The sequence below is a fragment of the Hyla sarda genome, chromosome 2, assembly GCF_029499605.1.
Source record: "Hyla sarda isolate aHylSar1 chromosome 2, aHylSar1.hap1, whole genome shotgun sequence".
NCBI lineage: Eukaryota > Metazoa > Chordata > Amphibia > Anura > Hylidae > Hyla > Hyla sarda.
This window is the reverse complement of record NC_079190.1, coordinates 76,756,604-76,770,957: the sequence shown is the minus strand read 5'-3', so window position 1 is coordinate 76,770,957 and position 14,354 is coordinate 76,756,604. Positions and strand designations below refer to the sequence as shown.

The 14,354-nt window shown below is 44.5% G+C and overlaps 1 protein-coding gene across 8 annotated transcripts in view; it reads right to left on the bottom strand.

Moving 5' to 3' along the window:
• Positions 1 to 14,354, bottom strand: part of PRPF40B (pre-mRNA processing factor 40 homolog B) — a 97,408-nt gene that overhangs the window by 9,480 nt on the left and 73,574 nt on the right. For all 8 annotated transcript variants that reach the window (XM_056562125.1, XM_056562126.1, XM_056562127.1 and 5 more), the window contains 2 exons: positions 10,390 to 10,485; positions 9,071 to 9,226 (listed from right to left, as the gene is read on the bottom strand). In XM_056562125.1, the coding sequence (XP_056418100.1) occupies positions 9,071 to 9,226; positions 10,390 to 10,485 (252 nt within the window). The remainder of the gene's footprint in view (positions 1 to 9,070; positions 9,227 to 10,389; positions 10,486 to 14,354) is intronic.

Below are 14,354 nucleotides of genomic sequence, written 5' to 3'. Positions count from 1 at the left end.
TGAGCCACACCTTGAAGAAAGGTCTGGACATGAGGATTGGACGCCAGGGGATGTTGAAAAAGAATGGAAAGAACCGAAATTTGGCAGTTAAGGGAACTGAGAGCCAACTGTTGTTCCAACCCCAACTGTAGGAAGGAAAAAAGTCGCAGGAGAGCGAATGTAAGGGGGAAAAGGCGTGAGATTCACACCAACAAAAATAAGACTGCCAAGTACGGTGGTAAATCTTCGCAGAAGAGGGCTTGCGCGCCCTGATCATAGTACGAACAACCTGGTTAGAAAAACCCCTGGCTCTCAGAACCGCGGTCTCAACCGCCATGCCGTCAAATGCAGCGACTGTAAATTGGGGTGGCAAAGAGAACCCTGAGAGAGCAGGTCTGGACGGAGTGAAAGGTGCAGTGGTGCATCGTCCACTAGCAGAACCACGTCCTCCTGGGCCAGTCAGGAGCCACGAGAATGGCAGGGACGTTTTCCACCTTGAGCTTCCTTAGGACCCTGGGAAGGAGAGGAAGAGGCGGGTGGAGATAGGGCAGGGCAAAGTGCAACCAAGGAATCACCAGGGCGTCCTCGGCTAGAGCCATGGGATCCCAAGACTTCGCCACAAAGCGAGGAACCTTCTGGTTGAGTCTGGACGCGAACAGGTCCACGTCTGGAGTGCCCCAGAGATGCAGATTTCCGCAAACACTTCCGAGTGAAGAGACCCCTCGCCTGGCTCGGCTGAGGAGCGGCTGAGAAAGTCCGCCTCCCAATTGTCCATACCCGGTATGTGAATCGCTGAGATGGATGGAACTCTGAGTTCCGCCCAGAGAAGGATCTTGGAGACTTCGTCCATCGCTGCTGAGCAGCGAGTGCCGCCCTGGTGATTGATATACGCCACAGCTGTGGAGTTGTCCGACTGGACAGGAACAGGGCGGTCCCGAAGAAGGTGCTCCCAATGGCGCAAGCAAAGATAGATTGCCCTGATTTCCAAGATGTTGATGGGGAGAAGGGATTCTCGGGAGAACCAAAGGCCCTGGACTGTCCGGTCCCTGAAGACTCCTCCCCAACCGCTGAGACTGGCATCCATCATGATGACTTGCCAGGTGAGGGGCAAAAAGGATCATCCTAGACAAAGAAGAGCAGCCACCATAGAAGGGAATGGCGAGACCTGGGGGTGGGAAGGACAATCCTGCGATCGAGGGAAAGCGGAGATCTGTCCCATCGGGACAGGAGAGCAAGTTGAAGAGGTCGATAATGAAACTGGGCAAAAGGAACGGCTTCCATGGCCGCCACCATCCGGCCCAGGACCTCCATGCAGAATCGAATGGAAACTGGTACAGGTTTCCGGAGAATCTGAACTCCTGATAAAAGAGCCATCGTTTGTCCGATATGAGCTGGATCCTGGCGGATGTCGTGTTGAACTGGAGTCCCATGAATGACTAGAGACTGGGTAGGAGTCAGGTTGGACTTGTCCTGATTGATCATCCAGCCGAACCGAGACAAGGTCTGAAGAGTGAGGTGGAGACTCTCTTGGTTCTGGGCCCTGGTTGGAGCCTTGATCAAGAGATTGTCCAGGTAGGGGGTCACTGATACACCCTGTGCTCGCAAGAGGGAGACCACTGCTGCCAGGACCTTGGTGAAAACCCTCGGAGCAGTGGCTAGTCCGAAAGGAAGGGCCACAAACTGAAAATGGCCCTCTGGAACTGCGAAGCGAAGAAAACGCTGATGTGCTGGAAAAATGGAGATGTAGAGAAAGGCATCTCTGATGTCCACCGAGAAAAGAAACTCCCCTTGATCCATTGACGCCACTACCAAACGAAGAGACTCATACAGAAATGACGGAGGAGTATATGTCGGTTGAGGCGCTTCAGGTCCAAGATGGGGCGACCGGAACCCCCTTTTTTGGGAATCACAAACAGGTTTGAATAAAAACCTGAAAAACGCTCCCCGGGAGGAATTGGGATAATCACTCCCTGAGAGATAAGGGACCGAAGCGCGCCCGAAAGGCCTTTGTCACAGAAGGGGAATGGTGGGGGCGTGAAAGAAAAAAGCTATCCTTCAGAAAGGAAGCAAACTCGATCCGATAGCCGTCGGAAACGACATCTCGGACCCAGGAGTCCTGCATGTGGGCAGACCAGATGTCCCGGAGGAATGACAAACGCACTCTTACCCGAGAAAAATCCATCGGGAGTCGGCATTTCGAGACTTATTCTGGGGTAATAAGGAACTCTTACCTCCTGTAGCCTCAGAGATAATCTCATCCAGGCGTTTACTAAACAGTCGAGAACCTGTAAAAGGAAGTTCTGTTAGAGATTTCTTGGAAGCGGCATCGGCATCCCAGGCCTTGAGCCACACAGAATGACGAAGCGCTATCAGATTACCTGTGGCAAAGGCAACGGGCCGACTGCATGGAAGCAGAACACAAAAAGTCCCCAGCAGTGAAGAGTTGAAATGCCAAATCTGCCAGTTCCTCAGTAGGGGACCCAGAGAGAATACCCTGTCGGAGTTGAGAAGCCCAGACAGAAAGGGCTTTTGACACCCAAGCAGAAGCAAAAGCAGGAAGTAAGGAAGAACCTGCTGCTTCAAAGGCGAATTTTGCCAGATTTTCTACCCTTTTATCCGCCGGATCTTTAAAGGAAGCTGCGTCTTCCAAAGGCAGAGTAGTTGATTTTGACAGGCGGGAGACAGGTGGAGGAGATGTCCACCTTGCAATAAGGTCCCTGGCAAAAGGAAATTGTGCTTGAACCTTTTTTGTACCCTGAAAACGCTTGGCAGGGTGCTTCCAGTAAGGTGTCAAATTCAGCATGAGAGCTGAAAACCTTAGGTGAGGGACGGGAGCGGTGAAAGGAAACTTCTGGAGCTGTGTCCGAAGTTCCTGGGTCCTCAAGGTGAAAGGTGTCCCTTATGGCTGAGACCAAGTTGTCCAACATGCCAATTGTGTCGGTTCAGTCCTCTTAGTCAGAGGCAGAACCTGAGGCCTCATCTTCCAGTTCCACAGGAGAGTGGGAACGGGTGGAGGCAGCCTTGAATGAAGGTGAAACTGACCTAGTATGCAGATCTGGAGACCTAGAGCAGCGACCAGGAGGGTGTTCCTTAGAAGATGGGTGTTTCTGGGGAGCCGAGGAGGAGGGGCGATACCTATGAGGAGAGCACCTATGTCTACTCCCGGACTCTGGAGATGAGCCAGAGGACAAACTCCTAAGGCGCTTGTGAGGGCGCCTGGAATAAGGGGAAGGAGAGCGAGGCTCTCTGGAGGGTTGGCATAAGGAAGACTTTTCCAAAGCCATCACCACAGAACGGGAGACCTGAGCCAAATCGGAAATAGACTGGGAGAGGGAAGACATCCACTCCGGAGGGAAAGCAGAGCAGAAAGGTCCTATTGGGACATCCTGGGAAGGTATACCAGGAGGGCCGGGAGGCGCAGTGGTGCAGGCAGGACAAATGGGTTCAGCTGAACCTCAAGGCATTTTAAGATTGCAGTCCCTACAGGCATAATAGGTGACATGGGTCCCAGGTAACTGTCTGGGGGGTCAGTTCTGGGGTCGGACATAGCGCAAGCAATATAAAAAAAGAAGCAGTCTCACCCAGAGACTGTGTCCCTCCTGAAGAGTAAAGCAGGCTGTGTGAGGAAAAAGTACGGTCCTCTATTCATGTGAGAAAGAGAGCAAGAGGGAGGGGGGAGAGGAGCAGGGAGGCTAGACCAATGCGCTGGAGGGGGCCGGATTAGCCGTAGGAGAGCCCCCATTGGTCAGAAATGCTCCCTGAAGCGCGCACACCATGCTGATAGGAAGGCATAATGCTCACAATGCGCGCGTTAATGCGCGATAGGACCCGAAGCAACGCCGCCATAAAGCAGGTGGGGCTAAGGTCCGGGAGCTCTGTGCATTGCCGCCAGCATTTAAAGGCCTCATAATGCTGGATTGGGAGTGAGGCCGGAGAAGGCAGGGGACAGCCGGGCTAGCGCGAACTGCGCTGCCGACAGTAAGTGAACCGGTGTGCTCCGATCGCATTAATAGAGATGCGGCCGGAGCAAAAATATCGGCGCATGCTCAAATAAATAAGCGCCGGTAAAAGTATATAATAAATCAAATGAACAAAAAAAAAAAACCCTATCCTGCACCACAAAGCGTCCCCACATACACGATGGCCAAACAGTTAAAAAGGAGTGGGCACCAAACAGGGGGTCTCCAGAGGTTGAGAATGCCGAAACCTGTAGAAAAAAGGGGGAATACTCACCTTTTGTCTATAGGAGACTTACGTCATGAAGTCTTCAGTCAGCTTTTAGTCACCTGCATCATGCCGGGCTGAGACAGCAAGACAAGCAGGGAGAGTAGGGGGACCCGGACCCAAAGGTACAACCCCAGGCACTGACCGGTGGCGAGAAGGGGTTAACAGTACATGAATCGATGTCTGTGCCCCTTCTTCCAAACAGTGAACGCTATGTTCCTGAGACACCATCTGAAAAGAGAAAAATAAATGGAGATAAAATCTAACGAAACATCCCTAAACTGAAAAATTACGTCTGCCTCCTACAGACACTAAGCTAAAACTGATTAGCTCAGGTTCCTCTAGGCAGGTATATCCTGCTGGGAGGGGCTGACTTTTCTTGTTGCCATAGTGTCAAGCCTCCTAGTGACAGAAGCATATACCCATGGTCTGTGTCCCCCAATGGAGCCGATAGAGAAAAGGCTCATAAAGACTGCCATATTATGGACACAAACTTTTTTTTTTGTAGAGTGACTGTTTCTTGAGCCTTTTTCTATCTATAATGATTTTGTAAATGATTTTCAGATTTTACAGATGTATTAAAGGGGTACTCTGCCCTTATACATGTTATCCCCTATCCAAAATATATATATTTTGGCATGTATCTCGGGATGTATTTTGGGTTGAAAACCTTTGGAAAGAAAAAAAAGAACCTCTTAATGCAAATACATTTTTGGGGGGCTATAGCTTTTGCTCATTGGAATTAAGATGTTGTTTGTTCTTCAGAAGTTTATAACCCAAAATACATGTTAATACGTCTGTATTTTGGCATGTAAATGGCCCAAAATAGTTCCCTTTCACTTCCTTTTATATCTTTTATAGGATGTAAAATTACATTGTTCAGGAACAGATGAATTCAAAACTTTTTTGGGGTGTTTTTTTTTAGATTTAAAATGGCTAGTACTTAAAGGCTTGATATTGTTGGCTTACTGAGTAAACTGGTCACAGATCTGGTTCATCATTGTTCAGCTCATGTATCTATTTATGTCATTCAAATCTCGGTGAGCTTCCATAATGCTTTCAGACAGGTGCTTAAGCTGGTGACAAGTCATTTCTTAGTATAAGAACGTAAAACCAAGATTACGAACAGAGGTGAACACTAAGTGACTGAGTTTTTATTTTTCTCTCCTTCTGATCTCTTTAGTGTTAAAGGGGTACTCCGCCCCTGGACATCATATACTCTATCCATAGGATAGGAGATCGATGTCTGATTGTGGAGGGTCTGGCTGCTGAGACTCCCTGTGATCTATGGGTGGCACTCCGGCATTCTGAACATTTTTCTTCAGAACACTGGGTTCGGGTGGCCGTGGTCTTGATGTCATGCCAAGCCCCCTCCATTCATGTCTATGGAAGGGGGAGTGACAGAGATCGCGGGGGTCCCAGCATCCGGATCCCCACAATCAGACATCTTAACCCCTTTCCTTTACATATGGTAAAAGACGTCCAGCGGCGGAGTACCCCTTTAAGTTTGCTCAATGTACAGAACCCCATCATTACAATTTTCCTACTGAAACAATCCATGTCACAAGTGATAAAATTACCACACTCACAGTAGAGAATGGTCATTCAACTTTTCTTTTATAGTGTTCAGGTGTCAATTAAAATTTTCACTTGTCCTATCAGTTAAAGGGGTATTCCAGGAATTTATTTTATTTGACTATGCTACAGGGGCTGTAAAGTTAGTGTAGTTCATAATATAGTGTCTGTACCTGTGTGTGATGTGAAGCATACAAAATGACCGTTGTCTCAGATTTTTCCCAGGTTTCAATGTGGCCGAGACCTGACCTCACTAGTCAGCTGATGACAGCTGAGCCTGTCTGCTTGAATGGGTGGAGGGATCGCTTGGTGGGAGAGAGATCAATCTGCAACTAATGCAACAGCTGTAGCCACCCTGATTGAAAACCACAGGTCTTTTGAATGGATGCAGCTCATTTATGTTTCAATGGGGTGGGTGGCTGAAGTGTGAGGGAGGAAAATAGAATTATGGGATTTGTAGTCAAAAAAAGAAAAAAGTCAAACAGGAAATACCAGTTCACAAAAAGCTAGCCACAGTGTTATGGTAATGTCACAACATAGCCATTTAGCCCCAAGACAGGCGCAGATCCTTCCTAAGCATGTCCATTTCTGTCTGCCAGGTACATACTAAAATAACCTTATTGTGGATAACCCCTTTAATGGGGTAGAGAAGTCCCCATATATTCTGCTGCTGACAGGACTATGGAAAAACAGATTTACATTCTAAATCTAAACATATATTTCATTAGAACAAAAAGTTCCAGCATTATCTTCTTGGCCAGAGACTGGTTATTCAACACTGACTATCACTTTAATTCAATCCTCCACACTCCATGGTCACATTTCTTCACTGTAACCTGTTTTCTTCTGTTCTGGTTCTTGTTTGGCTTTAAAATTTGTAAATCCCATTTTATTCAGCAGATTTCTTGCAGTTTGTCACAAATATTTAATCTTGTTTCTGCCAATTTTTGCTTTATTCGTGTCACTGTGTATTTTCTATTTTCAAGGCATATTGCTTGGACACTTTGACATCTTCCTTGGTCTACTTGTAGGTTTTCCTTTTATAATTTAGAATTTTAAACAGGAACAACTGACATCTTTTGTTGCACTATATGTAAAATATAGACCCATTATTACTTTTCGGAAGTCTAAAACGGTGGGAGATAAAAAAAAAAAAAACATAATACTCAGGAAGCAGGAGAAAACTGGTTAAGAAAAATGGAACCAAAAGGTAACTTCCCATGTAAGAACGGTAATTTCTGCCAGTTCCATCTGGCTAAAAGAAATTTTGTTCTGGGGGGAGTTAATATTTTTTGTATACCAGCTGATCACCTGTAAGTCGACTTTCACTGTTTACTTTCCGATATATCCCTGTAATTACTTTTATATCAGGAAGACTAAACGCAAACTATGTGTACGGATCAGAGAACATTTGTACTCCCTCCGAACGGACAAAGGTGCCCCCGCTTTATTGCCCATATGGCTGAATTCCATGGCAATAGCAGTGCAAGCTTAAAGGGGTACTCTGGTGGAAAACTTGTTTTTTTAAATCAACTGGTGCCAGAAAGTTAAACAGATTTGTAAATTACTTCTATTAAAAAATCTTAATCCTTCCAGTACTTATTAGCTGCTGAATACTACAGAGGAAATTATTTTCTTTTTTGAACACAGTGCTCTCTGCTGACATCTCTGTCCATTTTAGGAACTGTCAAGAGCAGCATATGTTTTCTATGGGAATTTCGTCCTACTCTGGACAGTTCTTAAAATGGACAGAGGTGTCAGCTGAGAGCAATGTATTCCAAAAAGAAAATAATTTCCTCTGTAGTACTCAGCAGCTAATAAGTACTGGAAGGATTAAGATTTAATAGAAGTACCAGTTAGCACCAGTTGATTAAAAAAAAAAGTTTTCCACCAGAGTATGCCTTTTAAGCTTGCCGGATTGGAGAAAGTAACAGATGTCCCCATTGGAGAAACTAAAGAAACCTATTTAGTACGCAGAGAAGCACTCTGGATAATTAAGAGAGCTTGCCGGCTCTGGCCCCCCGCTATGGTATATTGTTTTACCTGTTTCACTGCTATGTCTAAGGAATAAAGATTCCACGATTTGCTGAAGAAATACTCGGGTGAGTGCGACTTCATTCATTTTTTCTAACAGTCACTATATGTACTTCTATATTAACCTGAAGTCTGCACAAACGAGCACAACGTTTTGCAGTTAGCACCAGGGTAACAGAGCTACAATTGGGAAAGCATAGCACAAGCAGTGCCCGATCTGTTTCCTTATCTACTATTCTTGATTACCTGTAATGTTATTACTCTCCAGAAGTGGCACGATTGTGCTGTATTGATTATCCTAGATGTATATACTGTATAGGATTGAAGGATTTACTCTGATTGCCATGTTTGGAGTCAGGAAGTAATTTTTTCCCATTGTATGGGGCAATTGCATCATCCTCATAAGGTTTTTTTGCCTTCTTCTGGATCAACACAGTAGGTGACAAAATAAGGTTATAGGTTAAACTTTATGAACTCTGGTCTTTTTTCAACCTTAAGAACTATGGGGGAGATTTATCAAAACCTGTCCAGTGGAAACGTTGCTGAGTTGCCCATAGCAACCAATCAGATCGCTTCTTTCATTTTTGAAAAGGCCTCTGCAAAATGAAAGAAGCGATCTGATTGGTTGCTATGGGCAACTCAGAAACTTTTCCTCTGGACAGGTTTTTTATAAATCTCCCCCTATGTTACCATGCAACTATTTAGCTTTTACCAATTGAACTTGGTTTTATATATGTCCTGTCCTATACTTTATGTAATACACACAGCACTTCATTAAAGGGAATTCGTCTTTTGAAAACAAAATAAAATATTTAGAAAAAAAAAAATAAAGGGAAATTTGTCAGCTCCTCCCTTCTCCACCGTTTCCTTCTTTTGACAGAATTCAGTGCTGTAAGCTGAACCTTGAACATCAATCCTGCAGGGCAGGACATCCTTGCTGTGGCTATGTATTACCTCCTTGACACTTGAGCCCTAAGAATGTTACACAGCTGACAGATTCCCTTAAAACACCCGTTTTACTTTTTAACATTACACACTCAGAGCCATATGAAAGCCCTTTCTCACACAGATCCAGGACCAAGTAATAAAAAAAAGGTTCCTCTTCCTTTTAGAGGAGATTTTGAGTTAGCTGCCTCTGGATCAAGCACTGGCTTACAAAGGAGCTACCTCCAACACGAAGCCCTAGAGAGCCAGTTCTGTTCCTTCTGTAGTCGAGCTACTGTACTTGCCTTCTTGATCTACCTTCATAAATACTTACTTTCTCTACTGCTCCAGCTGTATCCCAGGTAGAGTTTTCTGGGACCTTCTTCCTCCCCCACTCTGCAGGGCTGGGTGATTGAGAACGCTTACGGTGGTGCTTTTTGGATTTTTTGGAGTGTTTCTTGGCTTTAAAATGATGATGCTGGCATTCATTCTGTAAAAAAAAAATAATCAAGACATTTAAAACCGAATAAGAAAACAACATTCTTTAAAGATTTTTTTAGGGAGTTCAAGAAAAACTAGCAACTGAGAAGGTAATAAAATTAAAGATAAAATATTACTTGACTGTACATGTCAGGCTGCTTTAGCATCACCATGAAAGCCAGTAAAAATGAATCTAATAAAATACTCTAAAAAAAAAAATCTTTATTTGTACAATTACTCCCATCCATTATCATGTAGAAGAGTCAGAAGCTACATTCAATGTAAAATATTTTAGTGGGAAATTTAGCAGTCATCGTGGTATGGATACTGTTCTGCGCCCATACACTGCTGTACGTTCTACGTCAGGTGCCCTATGAACAAAGCTATTTTCCCTGTAGCATGCCCTATTTGTGGCCATGTACATGAGGGGGAGCGGCAGCGTGTAACATTGCAAAAAAAAGAAGTAATATGTCACTCCTGCAAAAAATCACCCCTATCTCGAATGCCAACATGCTCTGATCTCTGCATCTACACATTTTATAGCTTCTTGGCATAGACTAGAACAGTAGTCTCCGACCTGCAGACCTCCAGATGTTGCAAAACTACAATTCCCAGCATGCCCGGACAGCCGTTGGCTGTCCGGGCATGCTGGGAGTTGTAGTTTTGCAACATCTGGAGGTCTGGGAGTTGTAGTTTTGCAACATCTGGGAGGTCCACAGGTTGAAGACCACTGGACTAGAAATTACTGGTGTCTTTGTATCTCTGTAAGACGCCTGATGAAGTCTCATAGGGATACACAGACATTAGTGACTTCCGTTTTACACCTTAGAAGCTAAATATTGCAAAGAGTCAAAGAACAGGTACTCAACTGGGAATTAACATCGGTCCATGAATAAAAGGATCAGCCTGTGTGAGTCTAGCACCTTACTGCAGAACAGCAAAAAAATAAAAAAAAATACAATTGAGCTCTTTTTTAACCATGAACAAAGAGCATTTTTTGGTTGAATAGAACATTAACAAAAATCTAAAAAGGGTAAATACTTTTAATAGGCACCGAGTGTGTTTAAGTGTATGAGCTCTCTGTGAAATTCCTACTTCAGATTGTTCATGCATTCATTCTAGAACTGAAATATAAAAACAAAAATACAAGTGGAGAGGAAGTCATGGTCAAACCTCAAAAGACAGCATAAATTCCTTGAATAGACGGATCCTTTCTGATTCCACTGTAATCTGGTCAAAAGCACTGTCACCAACAAACCGTTCTCGTACCTGTACAAACATACGTAGGATCTCACATATAAATTCTGGAAACCTTAGGCAAGATGGGGCAGGCTGAATTTAGTTACCTAATAGCAAATAATAAAGAGCTACCTGACCTACAGATGATTCACAATTTAAAGGGGTTATCCAGAAAAAAACTTTTTTTTTATATATCAACTGGCTCCAGAAAGTTAAACAGATTTGTAAATTACTTCTATCAAAAAATCTTAATCCTTTCAGTACTTATGAGCTTCTGAAGTTAAGGTTGTTCTTTTCTGCCTAAGTGCTCTCTGATGACACGTGTCTCGGGAAACGCCCAGTTTAGAAGCAAATCCCCATAGCAAACCTCTTCTAAACTTGGCGTTTCCCGAGACATGTGTCATCAGAGAGCACTTAGACAGAAAAGAACAACCTTAACTTCTGAAGCTCATAAGTACAGAAAGGGTTAAGATTTTTTAATAGAAGTAATTTACAAATCTGTTTAACTTTCTGGAGCCAGTTGATATATATATATATATATATATATATATATATATATATAAAGTTTTTTCCTGGAATACCCCTTTAAGTATATGATATACAGGTCCTATAATCATCATCCCCCAATAAAGTCTTTTAACATTTCCATTTTTTTTACTTCCCCTATCTTATGCATGACAACTAGGTAACATCCAATATGGTCACCATTCAAACTTGAGGAAGAAGTCATTCAACTTTATGAGACCACTAATGGTAAATCTACCTAGGCATGCAGTAATATATTTTGTGCTTAACACTTATACTATGGATAACTAGATGGAGTTGCAGGTCAAATGGAAGATGTAAAATGGCAACCATATTGGCCACGACCCGGAGTTACCCAGATATTTCTACTATATGATTAAACTCTGCTACCACTAGAAGGATATACCCAACAGAACAATAATAATAATTATTACTATTATCATTACTACATAATGACAATTCATTCAAAAGATTAAAAATATTAAAGACACATACAGTACAGGAGAAGAGACAGTAAGGACACAGGAACCCTGTAAATGCAGATGGTAAAGTGCAATGTGCTATAATAAAATGAGAACATATAATCAAATCTAGTATAGCTGAATAACATGGTGTTTACATAATATGACTGCAATTGCATAAAGTACCCACATGCATATATGGCTGCTTCTGTATATAATCATATTCTGGTCAAGTGGCTCTGCCATATACCGTATTTATCGGCGTATAACACGCACTTTTTAGGCTAAAATTTTTAGCCTAAAGTCTGTGTGCGTGTTATACGCCGATACACCCCCAGGAAAGGCAGGGGGAGAGAGGCCGTCGCTGCCCGCTTCTCTCCCCCTGCCTTTCCTGGGGTCTAGAGCGCTGCTGTCGGCCCTTTTCACCCCCTGGTTATCGGCGCCGCTGCCCGTTCTGTCCCCCTGACTATCGGTGCCGGCGCCGATAGCCAGGGAGAGAGAAGGGGCAGCGGCACCCATTGCCGGCGCCGCTGCCCCGTTGCCTCCCCCCATCCCCGGTGGCATAATTACCTGAGTCCGGTCCGCGCTGCTCCAGGCCTCCGTCGTGCGTCCCCGGCGTCATTGCTATGCGCTGAACGGCGCGGCGCATGACGTCAGAGCGCCGCGCCGTGCATAGCAACGACGCTGGGGACGCACGACGGAGGCCTGGAGCAGCGCGGACCGGACTCAGGTAATTATGCCACCGGGGATGGGGGGAGGCAACGGGGCAGCGGCGCCGGCAATGGGTGCCGCTGCCCCTTCTCTCCCCCTGGCTGTCGGCGCCGCTTCTCTCCCCCTGGCTATCGGCGCCGGCACCGATAGTCAGGGGGACAGAACGGGCAGCGGCGCCGATAACCAGGGGGTGAGAAGGGCCGACAGCAGCGCTCTAGACCCCAGGAAAGGCAGGGGGAGAGAAGCGGGCAGCGACGGCCTCTCTCCCCCTGCCTTTCCTGGGGGTATATCGGGGTATACACGCGCACACACGCACCCTCATTTTTTCATGGATATTTGGGTAAAAAACTTTTTTTACCCAAATATCCGTGGTAAAATGAGGGTGCGTGTTATAGGCCGGTGCGTGGTATACCCCGATAAATACGGTACTGTATTCCCAAAAATTAGATATAGAGTGCAAAGAAAACAATCAGGAGTGTCAGAGAAACTTTGTACATCCAGCAAGTGTGCAGCTAAAACAAATCACTGCTGCACCATTAATATATACCTATATCTCATTTACGGTTTTCCAACCAGTGTATGTCTAGTTGTTGCAAACAGCCTTTGGCTGTCCGGGCATGCTGGGAGTTGTAGTTTTGCAACAGTATAAATTATTGTTTTTTTCCAATACACACAAAGGGAATAAACATGTGTATAGCAAAACATGTGTTACTGCAATCCTTTTCTGTGAGAAATACTAAATTTTCTAGAAAAATTTCAGGAGGAAAAAAAAGCTCATTGGACATAATGTCACACCAAACTCCAAAAATGGTCTGGACAAAATTATTGCCACCCTTAACTTTATATTTAGTTGCACACCCTCTGGAAAAAAAATAACTGAAATGAGTCGCTTCCTATAACCATCAATAAGCTTCTTACACCTCTCAGCCGGAATGTTGGACCACTCTTCCTTTGCAAACTGCTCCAGGTCCCAACAGCAATCTTAAGATCTCTCCACAGGTGTTCAATGGAATTTAGATCTGGACTCATTGCTGGCCACTTCAGAACTCTCCAGTGCTTTATTGCCATCCATTTCTGGGGGCTTTTTGTCGTATCTTTGGGGTCATTGTCCTGCTGGAAGACCCAAGATCTCAGACGCAAACCCAGCTTTCTTACACTGGGCTGTACAATGCGACCCATTTTTTCTTTGTAGGCCTCATTCTGTTTCGGTAAACAGTAGAATAATGTACGTTACCAAAACGCTCTATCTTGGTCTCATCCACAAGATGTTTTCCCAGAAGGATTTTGGCTTACTCAAGTTGATATTGGCAAAATGTAGTTTTGCTTTTTAATGTCTCTGTGTCAGAAGTGGGGTCCTCCTGGGTCTCCTGCCATAGCATTTCATTTCATTTAAATATCGACGGACAGTTCGTGCTGACACTGATGCTCCCTGAGCCTGCATGACAACTTGAATATCTTTGGAACTTGTTTGGGGCTGCTTATCCACCATCCAGACTATCCTGTGTTGACACCTTCTACAGTGCCATGGGTTGCAAACTTCTTGATAATGTTGCAGACTGTGAACAAAGGCAAATCTAGATCTCTGAAGAAGGACTTGTAACATTGAGATTGTTGATATTTTCCCACAATTTTGGTTCTCAAGTCCTCAGACCGTTCTCTTCTCCTTTTTCTGTTGTCCATGCTTAGTGTGGCACACACACAGACACACAATGCAAAGACTAAGTGAACTTCTTTCCTTTATTTCTGCTTTCAGGTGTGATTTTTATATTGCCCACACCTGTTACTTGCCCCAGGGGAGTTTAAAGGAGCATCACATGCTTGAAACAATCTTATTTTTCCACAATTTTCAAAGGGTGCCATTAATTTTGCCAAGCAAATTTTTTGGAGTTTGGTGTGACATTATGTCTAATTAGCTTTTTTCCCTCCCTTTTTTGGTTTAGTTCCAATACACACAAAGGAATAAACATGTGTATAGCAAAAAGTAGATTTTTTTATGCTTACGGTAAAATCTCTTTCTCGGAGGATTCTTTGGGGGACACAGAACCGTGGGTACATGCTCTTGCCACTAGGAGGCGCTGACACTAGGCATACAAAAAAAGTCGGCCCCTCCTGGCAGGATACACCCCGCCTACTGACCCTGAGCTAATCAGTTTAGTCCCAAAGCAGTAGGAGGCAACCGACAGTAAAGAAAACCAGCAGGAG